The following is a 16,645-nucleotide window of genomic DNA, read 5'->3' as shown; positions in this document are numbered from 1 at the left end:
AGCTGTCATTTGCATCCCTGGCAAGTGGAAAGAGCAGGTTTCAGGTTTTTTGGTGTATTGCCACCCTTTTCCAAGAACAGCATGGTGAAAACTAGTAAACATAACAGCGTACGTTCTTAACAAAGAGCAGCTTTGATTCGTATAGCAGCTGTACTGGGCAACAAACATCCCAATAATTTTTTTAATGAATAATGCCGCTTTCATTACATTGCTATCGTTTTCAGTTACACTTAGGGCTCTCTTGTGTCTTAAATGCCATAGCCATTGGGGGTGGGGAGGAGAAGAGGAATCCTAGAGGTTTTCTATATACCTCCAGGCTGAGGCAAGTGGAATACCACCAGGTCTTCTGGTGGAGTTCATGTCCCACTGAAAAGGAGAAACAAGTGTTCCCACCCTCTTCCCCTTGGCTTCAGACCGACAACTGCTAATGAAGGGGTGGGCCATGCTCCCATCCCATGAGGGAAATATAGCCCTACTGGCAGCATGGCCAGTGTTCCGGGTGCAGAATGACTGGGACAGAGACTGCCTCTGTATAAGTGAACAAAGGGTTAAAGGCTCCTGCCACCCTCTCCCTTCTTGAACATTCAGAGTCAGTCACCGTCTGGCCCCCTGTGAGCTGAATGGAAAGTTTTCCTGACTATTGCTTTCCTCCCACCATGGTTCTTTTCCTATTTCAGCCAGTTTACTCATATACTATGCTGTGGGTTTAAGGTGGTAGAGGAGTGGCTTATACGTGGCTGGCACTGGAGATTAAAATAAAGAAACAAACAGCCCAAGATTAATTATTTTGAATTTTCTTAACTGCTCTGAAACTTAGCTGTTGTTTATCGATTATGAACAAAGTAAACCATTTTTTATCTTTCTAAATTTGGCGTATTCTACCTGAGTGCAAAGCACAGGCCTTACTCAGGGCCATACTGTGCCATTGATCTTTTGAGCAGATGGGGTGAATTCACCCCAGTGAAGGGGGCCAGCACCAGCCCTCTGCACCACTTAAGTACCACTTAAGTCATCTCAGGGTTGAAATTTACCTATGGAGAATTTTCCTTCTAAGTGGGCATTTTGCTTGAGTAAGTGCTTCACAATTTAGCCTGGAATATTCATTACTTTTACTATATTTTAAGTGCATTTGATTTAATGCTGAATACACAGAAGTTTTTTTAAGTATTACATAGCTACATCTATATTTTAAAAAAACAAAATTATTATTTATTGCATTCAAACTCCACCCAAATATAACATGGGAACATTATTTTTCCATGTATGCATCTTAAATCAGTAACACAGCTTTCCTTCCAGCTAGAGAGAATTCATTGTTGATAGGACTTTGACGTTTTATTTTGAATTTTTGGAATGTGGTTTTGGTTTTTGTAATTTCTTCTTCATGAACTGTCAACATCGAATCAAGGGCTAAAGCTGTTTAGTAATGGTATACTGCTGAATTAGTGAAGGTCTCTCCATTTTCATCATATCATTCAGCTTCATCATGTGATGTATGAGACATTTTACAACAGTGCTCATGAAAACTTGATTTTTAAGTATTGATTGATTTAATTTCCCTAGACGTTTGCAGTTGCTGGTCTGGGATCTGGATTAACAGAAGCAGTTGTGGTTAACCCATTTGAAGTAGTAAAGGTTAGCTTACAGGCAAATCGGAATGCTTTCACAGAGGTATGGTAACTATTCCATTATTTTTTCAATACTTTGTTAAATATAAGAAATACTTTAAAAGTTAATTTTAATATTTAATCAGACTCTCTATGCTCATTGTAGAAAACTTTCTCTGAGGCTGTTTGGATGAAATAATGCCATTCCCTCTAAGCAATGCTATTTTAACAAAGGTGGAATAGGAAACTTTGCTGACAAAATAATAAATATAGGGAAAGTACCTAGTTGCACATTAGGAGCCAGATGTTTTACTCCTCTTTGTGATGCTCTTACAACACCCATATAAGATACGAAAATACTGTTATCGCCATATTACAGATGGGGAACTGGGGCATAGAAAGAGGTTAAGTGACTTGCCTAAGGTTACACAGAAAGTACACGGAGCAGGGACTTGAACCTATGTCTTCTGTAGCCTAGGTTAACACTCTAACCCATGGACCCTCCTTCCTCCATGGTCAATAGGGCCACAGAGAATACTGTATGGAAAGTAAAGCAATTGGGGAGCTGGAAAGGTGATTAATGAAAAGATCTTTCTCTCTCTCTCTCGTTCTCTCGTATGACGTGCTCTGTAATATGAAAAAATCGTGAACCAGTATTACAATCTGTCAGTTCCATGAACAAATAATCAGACCTTCTCTATACCTCTGCAGATATAATTGGCCTGCCTCGATACAAACTTTTCCTTTTGAGTATAAATGTATTAATACCATATTGTGAGCAAACTAGTTCCAGCAGCACTAAATGGGAACACAACATCCTCTCCGCACATAAATTCCAGAGACTTTATTCTCCCTCACAGGGTTTTTAATCCACCTCACTGCTTTTCTTTGCAGTGAGTTATAATTAATTATTACCCCCCCCCAAATGAAACCTATATCCTCTACGTTTTTCTCCTCTGATCTTCAAAAAAATAAAATAAAAAAATCAGTGATATTCCTCATAGTAATTGTTCTAGAAAATCAAAGCTTCAATTTTTGAAATCAAAGCTCTTGAGCTTAAAAAAAGGAATCAAAATACACTGATGATTAATGAAAATGCTAACAATGCCCTAATTGCAGTACTATGGTTATGTCATAGTCATTCATGTAAAATTTTCAAAAGCACCTAAATGAGCACCTAGGGACCTAATTCCCATTGAAAATCAAATAAGTTTTTATTTGTCCTCTTGAAAAAAAAAGTAAATGGGACTGAGTCACTTAGGTGCTTTGTAAGTTTTACTAACATTTTATGTAACTAAAAATATAATGCCAGATATTCCACTGGTGTAAATTGGCTGAACTCTATTCACTATACAACCTAGATGGAGCTACTATAAGGTGGGTGCATAACTGGTTGGAAAATCGTTCCCAGAGAGTAGTTATCAGTGGTTCACAGTCATACTGGAAGGGCATAACGAGTGGGGTCCCGCAGGGATCAGTTCTAGGTCCAGTTCTATTCAATATCTTCATCAATGATTTCAAAAATGGCATAGAGAGTAACTTATAAAGTTTGCAGACAATACCGCTGGGAGGGGTTGCAAGTGCTTTGGAGGATAGGATTACAATTCAAAGTGATCTGGACAAACTGGAGAAATGGTTTGAAGTAAATAGGATGAAATTCAAAAAGAACAAACACAAAGTTCTCCACTTAGGAAGGAACAATCAGTTGCGCACATACAAAATGGGAAATGACTTCCTAAAAAGGAATACTGAGGAAAGGGATCTGGGGGTCATAGTGGATCACAAGCTAAATATGAGTCAACAGTGTAGCACTGTTGAAAAAAAAAAGCAAACATCATTCTGGAATGTATTAGCAGGAATATTGTAAGCAAGACATGAGAAGTAATTCTTCCGCTCTACTCCGCACCGATTAGGCCTCAGCTGGAGTATTGTGTCCAGTTCTGGGTGCCACATTTCAGGAAAGATTTGGACAAATTGGAGAAAATCCAGAGAAGAGCAACAGAAATTATTAAAGGTCTAGAAAACATGACCTATGAGAAAAGATGGAAAAAATTGGGTTTGCTTAGTCTGGAGAAGAGAAGACTGAGAGGGGACATGATAACAGTTTTCAAGAACATAAAAGGTTGTTACAAGGAGGAGGGAGAAAAATTGTTGTTCTTAACTTCTGAGGTTAGGACAAGAAGCAATGGGCTTAAATTGCAGCAAGGGCGGTTAAGGTTGGACATTAGGAAAAGCTTCCTAACTGTCAGGGTGGTTAAGCACGGGAATAAATTGCCTAGGGAGGTTGTGGAATCTCCATCATTGAGGATTTTTAAGAGCAGGTTGGACAAACACCTGTCAGGGATGGTCTAGATGAGCGGTGTCCAATACGTTCACCGCTAGCCCCATGTGGCTAGTAGGCTATTGAATTGTGGCTAATGCATGTGGCTTTTTTATAATGTGGCTAATAAGAAAAATTCAAAACCACAAGTATGGCTAGCAGTGTGGCTAGCATCAAATTTCTATTGGACACCATTGGTCTAGATAATACTTAGTCCTGCCTCTCGAGGTCCTTTCCAGTTCCATTATTCTATGATTTTATGACTTCAATAGAGCTGTGTTGACTTCTACCAGTTGAGGATCTGTCACATTCCTGTTTGAATATGCTAAAAGAGATGTCAGAAATAGAAGACATTATATTTTTTCTTTTAAAAATTCTTAACTTACCAAAACCCAGACCTATTTCCTCATGAGTAGCATATTCTTGTTACTACCTACTATATGATGTGGCTTCACTCTGTAACAACGCAGCGTTTTTCTAAAAGGATTAAGCAGTGTCTGCACTTATCCCATTGTGTAGTTCATGCCATGTGATGAAACTTAATTCAATTTACATATTATGTTGGCTGTTACCTTTAAATAAGAAATGCAGCCTGTTTCAAGGAACAAGGGAGACTGCACACCAATAGTGTGCTGACCATTGGATTGTTCTGTGATATCTGAGCATCTTTCTGGGGTCTGTTGGTTTAAAGAGGAAGACCCCCAGATTTGACACATCAGCACTCTGACATCATGGAATTCCCCTAATAGAAACACTGCAGTGGGTATTTATCAATGGCCAAATGCTAGCAGCCGTACACATTGGATCTTTTCAGATTTCAAAAGCTAACCAAGGTCAGAGCTGTGCTTTGCCAACGAAAATCTTCTGCTGCCAAAACTGGCATCAGGTGTTCAGCAGCTGGCATCCCTTCCCCTCTGAGTCATTAGTAAATCAATAATCCAGCTTAATGCCAGTGGGCACTGTATTGTTGAAGTTGCCTTCTTTAGCAGAGACTTGAAACTGAGTTCATGACTGCTGGTTATCTTTAAAGATCCAGTCTGAATTTTTCCAAGAGCAAAGACATTAATCCTAGTCTCCTGATCAAATTCCAGTTTGAATATCTGCATTCAGTGTATAGATGCTCATCTATAGTAAAGAGCTTTGATATCTTTGTGTGTAGCTACAAAAGTAAATCATTATGATAAAATAGGGTTGGTTTGTTTTTTATTTCTACAGACAGAGATGGATAGCAGAGCATCAGCGGGTCAATATTAGTTACTAAATATGCAAAGGACAAATGAACCTAAATAGTAAAAGAAAAGAAAACTTGGCTGTAACCTAAATAAGCAGTAACCTGTTGTGTTGGGTATAATTGGGATCATTTGGCTGATGATGTTGATCTGCCAGGGTGATATTTTAAAATGGAAGCCCATTAAACAAATATGTATATTGACATCAGCAGTGTTTACAGAGTTCTAGTCAAAACTGTTCTACATTTTCCTGTTTAAGCATCTTAGTGGAAGTAATGTTTTGCCTTTCTGATTAAATATTTGGTTATACAAAAGTGGCATTATGTTTTAGTGAAAACCAAGGACAAGTCAGCAAACAGGCTTTTTAAATGACCTTTTTAATACTTGTGACTTAAAGCAAAGAGCTAAAATGTTAATGTTAACCTGTGAAAGTAATTCACTGTACCAAATCTAGTACAATACATTTGGGAACACTGGACTTGCCATGTGGTATCAAATGTGCATCTATTCTGATGGCCTGTCAAACAGCAGCCAATACCACATACCTCAAAGGAAGGTGCTAGAATCTTTGTAATGGATACTTAGGTAATAACCTGCCCATAGAGGAAATTTCTTCCTATCGTCCATTAGTTAGTGGTTGTCTTATGCCCTGAACTAAGAAGGTTTCTATCCCTTGAGGCCAGGATTTTCAGAACAGGATATCTTAAATGAGATTCCTAAATCCAGGTTAGGGAATTTAAATAAGTGGCCTGATTTTCAAAATCCAACAGCTCCCATTAAAGTAAAATGTTTCATTAGAGAGGCAAACCATAATTTCCATTAGGACGTGTAAGCAGGAAAATGGAGAACCATTTTGACTAGATTGCAAACACTAATTTCAATATACTTATAATAAATATAGACCAAGATTTTCAAAATAATTTGCCTAAAGTTAGGCTCTTAAATCCATACAGAGGCATTTTCAAATACACTTTGTATGTGGCTTTTCATCTACTGCAACCTTAGCAACACAGCGTCTCTGCTGATAACAGTATTGCCAACTCCACGCATTCAAAAATTATGAGTTGGACAAAAAAAATTCATGAGATTGGTATAAGGATCATGAGATTTCAAAACATAAGAATTTTGGGGTCTTTTCCTTCACCTCCTGGTTTCTGAGCCCTTAGGACACATTTGGATCATGGTTTCAAGCTTTTCTCTGCAATCATGAGGGTTAGAAACTTTTTTTTTTCAATGAAAGTTGTGATTCTCACATAACCTCAAGATTCCAGGGGCTGGGGCTTTGAGAAAACGCACCAAATATTTTGAGACTCGTGATAAAATCACAAGAGTTGGTAACACGTTGATAGTGGTCTGGTTTGAAATGAGGCTCTGTGGATAGTTTACTACACTTAGTGTTTGTAAAAATTATTTCTTCTTTCTTTTGTTTTACATGTGCAGCAACCATCAACCTTTGTCCAAGCACGGCGAATTATTACAACTGATGGCTTAGGATTCCGTGGACTCAACAAAGGCCTTACTGCAACATTGGGCCGCCATGGAGTTTTTAATATGGTTTACTTTGGATTCTACTTCAACGTCAAAAACATTATTCCAGTCAATGAGGTAAGTGTTTTGTACTGTATGAAAGACAAAAAGATAGTCATAAACAGGGCAATTTAATTGAAATTCTACCTTTCCTTGCAAAGCTGTGATCTTTTCAGAGAGACATTTTGCTTCATTTTGTCTATTTTTGGGAGTCCTACAAAGTTTTATTAGAAAGATTATTTTCTGTAGCAAAACAAGAATTGGCAATTCTCACTTTTTAAGCAAAGTGAGCTACAAGGAATTCTTTAAAATATGAATGGCCAAATTCTCATTTACATGAAGGCCATTTTGCACCTTTCTGGCAGCATAAAGATGCTAAGAAATGGGAGTAAATTACATTTATATTTACATTGCGCTCCTTAGTTTGAATACCGTTCACCAGTTTACATATTTTTAGAGTATCGTAAATTTCAAAATATGAAAAGTCAGATTCTCTTAAGGACATGGAGGGTCAGGTGTGTCTTCTAGGAAATAATGAAGAGTTCCTGCCTGCTAGTCAAGGGATAGTGATAGGATTTGGCATAACAACCATTTACTAACTTTTTAGAGTAAAATAAAATGTCATAAAAAGCTGTTATTGCATTATGAGGGAGAGGACAGTTCAGAGTTTGTATAGATTTTGTATGATGCAATGAATTATTCAGATCTGGAGACATATATTTTATGTATGATTTTAAATCTAAGGGAAGTGAGTCTGCTGGCCAGAATCCACCTACTTGTCCTCAGTGTACAAATACACCACAATCAGAAGACAGACATCTTCAAGGGTGTAGCCAGTTACAGGATTAGGTTGCATTAACTACAGTTGTGTAGAGAAGTTTGCACAGGGCCTGACCACAATAGGTCTGACCCAAATCTCATTGAAGTCAGTGAGAATCTTTCCACTGATTTCAGTGGAAGTTGGATCAGGCCTAAAATTCCAGCTGTGGTCTAATATGCAAGCGTTATGTCTCACATATTCGTGAACAAAGAACTCCAACATTTGGAGAACAGAAAAAATCAATAATTCTTTGTAATTTGTAATCTAATCCTTTTTCATCAGTGGGAAAGCAATATAGATGCCAACAATTATCAAATGTCTGACGGGCTTGATAAAATAAGCTGTTTCTCAGTTGGAGCTGAAAAGTTTAGACTGTTTCATCTTTTCAATTATTCTCAAGTATTTCATCGTGAAAACCAATTTTTTCATTTCATATGCTTCTCAAGAAGAAAAACTCAAAGTAAGTCTTGTAATGCTGACAAGCATATAAAAACTGTGAAATAAAAATGGTACACTTTTTAAATAGCTCTGGCTCTTTACTATATATCTGCTGCTTACCATCTGTAACGTAAGTGGAAAAATGTATCGAAATCTCCATATAAGCCTTTTAGCTGTCAACAGTGTTAAGCTATGCATTAAATTTGCATCCCAATTAAGGATGTTTGCAGCTTATTTTGCCAAAAACAATAAATCTTTTGTGTTGAGTGCCTGAATGATATAAATGACATGTGTGGGTTGTAAGTCTTCAAAGTGAATAGTTTTTCATATGTTCAGTCTATTTTGTTAAACATGCCATTTACAATCAACCTCCTGCTCTGTTTACTAAAAACAGAATAAATCAGACTTGTTCTATTCACCACAGAGTATTAGCTTCTATACATCTGCACTAGCAATTGAATTGGTTTGTAATTTATTTCACCTTGAAATTTCTTGATTTTATAGCAGTTTGTTTATGCTACACATTTCATAAACTTCCAATAGATGTTCCTTTGCTATTTTTATCATAGTTAGATCTGTTGGTAAATGTTAATTTCAGAATAACAAGTAAAATATTTGCTCACTACTACCTCTAAGTGGCAGTCACCCACCTTAACACTGCATTCCTAAGACTCTCATAAGTCCTAAAAAATGGCCACCAAAAAAAGTTCATTTCTGGGCACAAATTGATCTATCCAGCTGCTGCAGGTGTATGCTGTGTCACCTGTTAAAGGGGCTTTTGTGCCCAGATATGGGAGCTGATGAGTCAGTTGCTATGTCACAGAAAGGGCTCCCCTATCTATTCTATTCTACATAGGTTCTTATAGTGTGCTCGTCACTGTGGTATCTGAGCACCTTCCAATAGTGCATTAAGCAATGTGATTACACATCTGTCACATGGCATTTTTTTCTCTCATTGGCTTCCCAGAGGGAGAAGTGTGTTCAGGAGGGTGTCTTGTTTTGATAGTGTGGTGGAGGTTCTTTGTAATATATCTATACCTGTCGTGATGTGTTTATATTAGAGAAGGCAAGGTCAAACAAATGTGCCTTGCACTTGAAGCAGAAAGTGGTGAAGTTTGTGCTGACCCTTAGTTTTGAGGGAGTTCATTCCACAGTCTCCGACCACCCCCAGAGAAAGTTCTTTCTTCTGCACAGACAAACTTTACTGTTATTGTTCAGAGTTCCATTGTGCCTGAGAAGCATAGTTGTTGACCACGGTCTTCATCCCAGATCTTTTAGATTCCCCAGACCATGGAGCACTTTGAAGATAAGGACTGAGACCTTGAACTTGATTCTTGATTCTGTGGACAGCCAGTATAGAGAGCAGAGGACAGGTCTGATGTACTCACAGGAGCCTGTGTTGCTGAGGAGACACTCTGCAGCATTCTATATTAGTTGGCGTTTTCTAATGCTGAAGGTTTTATGACCAGATACATTGCTTTTCTGTAATCCAGTGGGAGGTGACAAAGGGATGAATGACAGAGGCCATGTCTTTGTCCTCCAGGATGGGACGGAGTCTCCTAGCCAAGAGAAGAAGATAGTAAGCAATTCTTGTGAATGCTGCTATGTGAAAGCTCAGTGCCAGCAAGGAATCCAAGAATATTCCTAGACAGTTGACTGGACTGATCATTTGTGGGTGTGTATCGTCCATCAACAGAGCCACACATTCTGCAGAATGCTTTCCTCTGCCCACCAGTATCAGCTCTGTCTTGCTCAGGTTGAGCTTCAGTTTCAGCCCGCAAAGAAGAGGCAGCAAAACCTGAGTGCTAAATTTGAAAAACAATAAAAGTCATGCAAGAATATGAGAGCAGAAGAATTTTCTTTTAGTTGTACGCTACCCAGGACATTTTAAGAAACAGAGAAGCCCAATGTGGGGGGGAAATTCTTGTTGGTGCAAAGTGCTGTAAAAAATCTGAGGCAGAGGATGATTATGAGGCATGCTGGAGGAGACTGGGAAGGAATGGTATTTCTCAGAGCTACAGCCCACCCTGAAATTCCCACATGTGATGTGAATTAGCAGGACTAAGACAATGTTGTACCTGAAACATAGTCACCCACCATCTCATTTGTCCACGACCGTCCTGCAAGCTGTGACAGCTGCAGCCTGGGTTGCTTTAAGTCTGCAAACATGTCTTCCCCCCACCAGGAGATGCTATATTGAAAGGGAAGAGAGTCTGGCTAGTGAGTGCTTCTGCCTCAGTTACTCCAGTTCCGATGTCTCAGTACAGAGTTACTTAGGCAAGGAGCATGGCAAAGCAGAAGAATCAGGCCCACAGCCATATGGGGGAAGGAGAGGACAAAGCACAGCTGGGCATAGAGGAGAGAGAAATTTTGACAAACTAAAAATTGGATGCAAACCAGACCCTTTTAAAAAATGTGGTCTCTGTTTTCTGACCAGCTGCACAAGGACATTGGAGACAGAGGGCAGAGACAGGGACATAGGATGTAGGGTGACGAGGTGGAAAAACCAGGGCATTTTTTCTAGTGGAGGGGACTCGGAGAGATTGATTTTGATGGGCTCAGGGAGCAGTGCACCAAAAGGGTTTTGATGGCTGTGAGGGCAAGAGGTTGCCCACCCCTGCTTTTTATATTTTTTATGCTCCCTTCTTCTATTTTTCCTTTTCATTACTTCCAACAAAAAACTTGACAATGGTCATGCTGCTGGTGCATTGATACCACTGCCTTACCCATGCTGACCAGTATTGTTTCTTTGTACTACCTCATCTGTCTGTCTGTATTCATTTCTTGTCTCATCTTATACTTAGATTGTAAGCACTTTTTGGCAGGGACAATTTTTTGCTCTGTGTTTGTACAGCACCTAACACAATAGGGTCCTTGGTCCATGACTAGGGTTCCCAGGGCTCTACAGTAATATAAATAATAAACTGAATTCATACCAAATCTGGATTAAAAAGAAAGGAGTTGTGTATTTCACTGGGAATTTGCACTGTGAGAAACTCCCAAGGCTGAAAAACAGATCACTCTGAGGGTATGTCTACACTACGGAATAAGGTCAAATTTATAGAAATCGGTGTTTTAGAAATCGGTTTTATATATTGGAGTGTGTGTGTCCCCACAGAAAATGCTCTAAGTGCATTAAGTACATTAACTCGGCGGAGTGCTTCCACAGTACCGAGGCAAACGTTGACTTCCAGAGCGTTGCACTGTGGGTAGCTATCCCACAGTTCCCGCAGTCTCCGCTGCCCATTGGAATTCTGGGTTGAGATCCCAATGCCTGATGGGGCTAAAACATTGTCGTGGGTGGTTCTGGGTACATATCGTCAGGCCCCCGTTCCCTCCCTCCCTCCGTGAAAGCAAGGGCAGACAATCGTTTCGCGCCTTTTTTCCTGAGTTACCTGTGCAGACGCCATACCATGGCAAGCATGGAGCCCGCTCAGGTAACCGTCACTGTATGTCTCCTGGGTGCTGGCAGACGTGGTACTGCATTGCTACACAGCAGCAGCAACCCATTGCCTTCTGGCAGCAGACGGTGCAATATGACTGGTAGCTGTCATCGTCATGTCCGAGGTGCTCCTGGCCACGTCAGCCAGGAGCGCCTGGGCAGACATGGGCGCAGGGACTAAATTTGGAGTGACTTGACCAGGTCATTCTCTTTAGTCCTGCAGTCAGTCCTATTGAACCGTCTTATGGTGAGCAGGCAGGCGATACGGATTGCTAGCAGTCGTACTGTACCATCTTCTGCGGGGCAGGCAAGAGATGAGGATGGCTAGCAGTCGTATTGCACCATCTTTTGCCTAGCAGCCATGAGATGTGGATGGCATGCAGTCCTTCTGCACTGTCTGCTGCCAGCCAAAGATGTAAAAAATAGATGGAATGGATCAAAACAAGAAATAGACCAGTTTTGTTTTGTACTCATTTGCTTCCCCCTCCCCCGTCTAGGGGACTCATTCCTCTAGGTCACACTGCAGTCACTCACAGAGAAGGTGCAGCGAGGTAAATCTAGCCATGTATCAATCAGAGGCCAGACTAACCTCCTTGATCCCATAAGAACAATAACTTAGGTGCACCATTTCTTATTGGAACCCTCCGTGAAGTCCTGCCTGAAATACTCCTTGATGTAAAGCCACCCCCTTTGTTGATTTTAGCTCCCTGAAGCCAACCCTGTAAGCCATGTCGTCAGTCGCCCCTCCCTCCGTCAGAGCAACGGCAGACAATCATTCCGCGCCTTTTTTCTGTGCGGACGCCATACCAAGGCAAGCATGGAGGCCGCTCAGCTCACTTTGGCAATTAGGAGCACATTAAACACCACACACGTTATCCAGCAGTATATGCAGCACCAGAACCTGGCAAAGCGATACCGGGCGAGGAGGCGACGTCAGCGCGGTCACATGAGTGATCAGGACATGGACACAGATTTCTCTGAAAGCATGGGCCTTGCCAATGCATGCATCATGGTGCTAATGGGGCAGGTTCATGCTGTGGAACGCTGATTCTGGGCTCGGAAAACAAGCACAGACTGGTGGGACCGCATAGTGTTGCAGGTCTGGGACGATTCCCAGTGGCTGCGAAACTTTTGCATGCGTGAGGGCACTTTCATAGAACTTTGTGACTTGCTTTCCCCTGCCCTGAAGCGCATGAATAACAAGATGAGAGCAGCCCTCCCAGTTGAGAAGCGAGTGGCGATAGCCCTGGGGAAGCTTGCAACGCCAGACAGCTACTGGTCAGTTGGGAATCAATTTGGAGTGGGCAAGTCTACTGTTGGGGCTGCTGTGATGCAAGTAGCCCACGCAATCAAAGATCTGCTGCTATCAAGGGTAGTGACCCTGGGAAATGTGCAGGTCAAAGTGGATGGCTTTGCTGCAATGGGATTCCCTAACTGTGGTGGGGCCGTAGACGGAACCCATATCCCTATCTTGGCACCGGAGCACCAAGCCGCCAAGTACATAAGCCGCAAGGGGTACTTTTCAATAGTGCTGCAAGCTCTGGTGGATCACAAGGGACATTTCACCAACATCAACGTGGGATGGCCGGGAAAGGTACATGACTCATAGATTCATAGATATTTAGGCCAGAAGGGACCATTATGATCATCTAGTCTGACCTCCTGCACAATGCAGGCCACAGAATTTCACCCACCACTCCTAAAAAAGACCTCACACCTATATCTGTGCTATTGAAGTCCTCAAATTGTAGTTTGAAGACCTCAAGGAGCAGAGAATCCTCCAGCAAGTGACCCGTGCCCCATGCTACAGAGGAAGGCGAAAAACCTCCAGGGCCTTCCAATCTGCCCTGGAGGAAAATTCCTTCCTGACCCCAAATATGGCGATCAGCTAAACCCTGAGCATATGGGCAAGATTCATCAGCCAGATACTACAGAAAATTCTTTCCCGGGTAACTTGGATCTTACCCCATCTAAAAACCCATCACAGGCCATTGGGCCTATTTACCATGAATATTTAATTACCAAAACCATGTTATCCCATCATACCATCTCCTCCATAAACTTATCGAGTTTAATCTTAAAGCAAGATAGATCTTTTGCCCCCACTACTTCCCTCGGAAGGCTATTCCAAAACTTCACTCCTCTGATGGTTAGAAACCTTCGTCTAATTTCTAATCTAAATTTCCTAGTGGCCAGTTTATATCCATTTGTTCTTGTGTCCACATTGGTACTGAGTTTAAATAATTCCTCTCCCTCTCTGGTATTTATCTCTCTGATATATTTATAGAGAGCAATCATATCTCCCCTCAACCTTCTTTTAGTTAGGCTAAACAAGCCAAGCTCCCTGAGTCTCCTTTCATAAGACAAGTTTTCCATTCCTCGGATCATCCTAGTAGCCCTTCTCTGTACCTGTTCCAGTTTGAATTCATCCTTCTTAAACATGGGAGACCAGAACTGCACACAGTATTCCAGGTGAGGTCTCACCAGTGCCTTATATAACGGTACTAAAACCTCCTTATCCCTACTGGAAATACCTCTCCTGATGCATCCCAAGACGACATTAGCTTTTTTCACAGCCATATCACATTGGCAGCTCATAGTCATCCTATGATCAACCAATACTCCAAGGTCCTTTTCCTCCTCCGTTACTTCTAGTTGATGCGTCCCTAGCTTATAACTAAAATTCTTGTTATTAATCCCTAAATGCATGACCTTACACTTCTCACTATTAAATTTCATCCTATTCCTATTACTCCAGTTTACAAGGTCATCCAGATCCTCCTGTAGGGTATCCCTGTCCTTCTCTAAATTAGCAATACCTCCCAGCTTTGTATCATCTGCAAACTTTATTAGCACACTCCCACTTTTTGTGCCCAGGTCAGTAATAAAAAGATTAAATAAGATTGGTCCCAAAACTGATCCTTGAGGAACTCCACTGGTAACCTCCCTCCAACTTGACAGTTCACCTTTCAGTAGGACCTGTTGTAGTCTCCCCTTTAACCAATTCCCTATCCACCTTTCAATTTTCCTATTGATGCTCATCTTATCCAATTTAACTAATAATTCCCCATGTGGCACAGTATCAAACGCCTTACTAAAATCTAAGTAAATTAGATCCACTGCGTTACCTTTATCTAAAAAATCTGACACTCGCATCTTCAGGAACTCTGGTCTGTTTCAAAAGCTGCAGGAAGGGACTTTATTCCCAGACCAGAAAATAATGGTTGGGGATGTTGAAATGCCTATAGTTATCCTTGGGGACCCAGCCTACCCCTTAATGCCATGGCTCATGAAGCCGTACACAGGCAGCCTGGACAGTAGTCAGGAGCTGTTCAACTACAGGCTGAGCAAGTGCAGAATGGTGGTAGAATGTGCATTTGGACGTTTAAAGGCGCGCTGGCGCAGTTTACTGACTCGCTTAGACCTCAGTGAAACCAATATTCCCACTGTTATTACTGCTTGCTGTGTGCTCCACAATATCTGTGAGAGTAAGGGGGAGACGTTTATGGCGGGGTGGGAGGTTGAGGCAAATCGTCTGGCTGCTGGTTACGCGCAGCCAGACACCAGGGCAGTTAGAAGAGCACAGGAGGGTGTGGTGCGCATCAGAGAAGCTTTGAAAACCAGTTTCATGACTGGCCAGGCTACGGTGTGAAAGTTCTCTTTGTTTCTCCTTGATGAAACCCCCCTGCCCCTTGGTTCACTCTACTTCCCTGCAAGCTAACCACCCTCCCCTCCTCCCTTTGATCACAGCTTTCAGAGGCAATAAAGTCATTGTTGCTTCACATTCATGCATTCGTTATTCATTCATCACACAAATAGGGGGATGACTACCAAGGTAGCCCAGGAGAGGTGGTGGAGGAGGGAAGGAAAATGCCACACAGCACTTTAAAAGTTTACAACTTTAAAATTTATTGAATGCCAGCCTTCTTTTTTTTGGGCAATCCTCTGTGGCAGAGTGGCTGGTTGGCCGGTGGCCCCCCCACCGCGTTCTTGGGCGTCTGGGTGTGGAGGCTATGGAACTTGGGGAAGAGGGCGGTTGGTTACACAGGGGCTGTAGTGGCAGTCTGTGCACCAGCTGCCTTTGCTGCAGCTCAGCCATAAACTGGAGCATACTGGTTTGGTCCTGCAGCAGCCTCAGCATTGAATCCTGCCTCCTCTCATCACGCTGCCGCCACATTTGAGCTTCAGCCCTCTCTTCAGCCCGCCACTTACTCTCTTCAGCCCGCCACCTCTCCTCCCGGGCATTTTGTGTTTTCCTGCACTCTGACATTGTCTGCCTCCACGCATTTGTCTGTGCTCTGTCAAAAGTGTGTGAGGACAGCATGAGCTCAGAGAACATTTCATCACGAGTGCGTTTTTTTTTTCTTTCTAATCTTCACTAGCCTCTGGGAAGGAGAAGATCCTGTGATCATTGAAACACATGCAGCTGGTGGAGAAAAAAAAGGGACAGCGGTATTTAAAAAGACACATTTTATAAAACAGTGGCTACACTCTTTCAGGGTAAACCTTGCTGTTAACATTACATACATAGCACATGTGCTTTCGTTACAAGGTCACATTTTGCCTCCCCCCACTGCGTGGCTACCCCCTCAACCCTCCCCCCTCCCCGTGGCTAACAGCGGGGAACATTTCTGTTCAGCCGCAGGCAAACAGCTCAGCAGGAATGGGCTCCTCTGAATGTCCTCTGAAGAAAAGCACCCTATTTCAACCAGGAGACCATGAATGATATCTCACTCTCCTGAGGATAACACAGAGAGATAAAGAACGGATGTTGTTTGAACACCAGCAAACATACACTGCAATGCTTTGTTGTACAATGATTCCCGAGTACCTGTTACTGGCCTGGAGTGGTAAAGTGTCCTACCATGAAGGATGCAATAAGGCTGCCCTCCCCAGAAACCTTTTGCAAAGGCTTTGGGAGTACATCCAGGAGAGCTGCGAATGCCAGGGCAAATTAATCCTTTCACATGCTTGCTTTTAAACCATGTATAGTATTTTAAAAGGTACACTCACCGGAGGTCCCTTCTCCACCTGCCGGGTCCAGGAGGCAGCCTTGGGTGGGTTCGGAGGGTACTGGCTCCAGGTCCAGGGTGAGAACCAGTTCCTGGCTGTTGGGAAAACTGGTTTCTCCGCTTGCTTGCTGTGAGCTATCTACAACCTCATCATCATCATCATCATCGTCTTCATCCCCAAAACCTGCTTCCGTGTTGCCTCCATCTCTATTGAAGGAGTCAAACAACACGGCTGGGGTAGTGGTGGCTG

General features: G+C 42.0%; 1 protein-coding gene across 3 annotated transcripts in view; it reads left to right on the top strand.

The window, feature by feature from the left end:
• The window catches only part of SLC25A21 (solute carrier family 25 member 21), a gene marked incomplete at its 5' end in the record, with an annotated part of 403,866 nt that overhangs the window by 376,701 nt on the left and 10,520 nt on the right, over positions 1-16,645 (top strand). For all 3 annotated transcript variants that reach the window (XM_084630967.1, XM_084630965.1, XM_084630966.1), the window contains 2 exons: positions 1,564-1,671; positions 6,597-6,761. In XM_084630967.1, coding sequence (XP_084487093.1) covers positions 1,564-1,671; positions 6,597-6,761 — 273 coding nt within the window. The remainder of the gene's footprint in view (positions 1-1,563; positions 1,672-6,596; positions 6,762-16,645) is intronic.

This window comes from Lepidochelys olivacea (genome assembly GCF_965140295.1).
Source record: "Lepidochelys olivacea isolate rLepOli2 genome assembly, chromosome: 6".
NCBI classification, from domain to species: domain Eukaryota; kingdom Metazoa; phylum Chordata; order Testudines; family Cheloniidae; genus Lepidochelys; species Lepidochelys olivacea.
The sequence above is the reverse complement of the archived record's forward strand: the minus strand, read 5'-3'. Positions and strand labels throughout refer to the sequence as shown.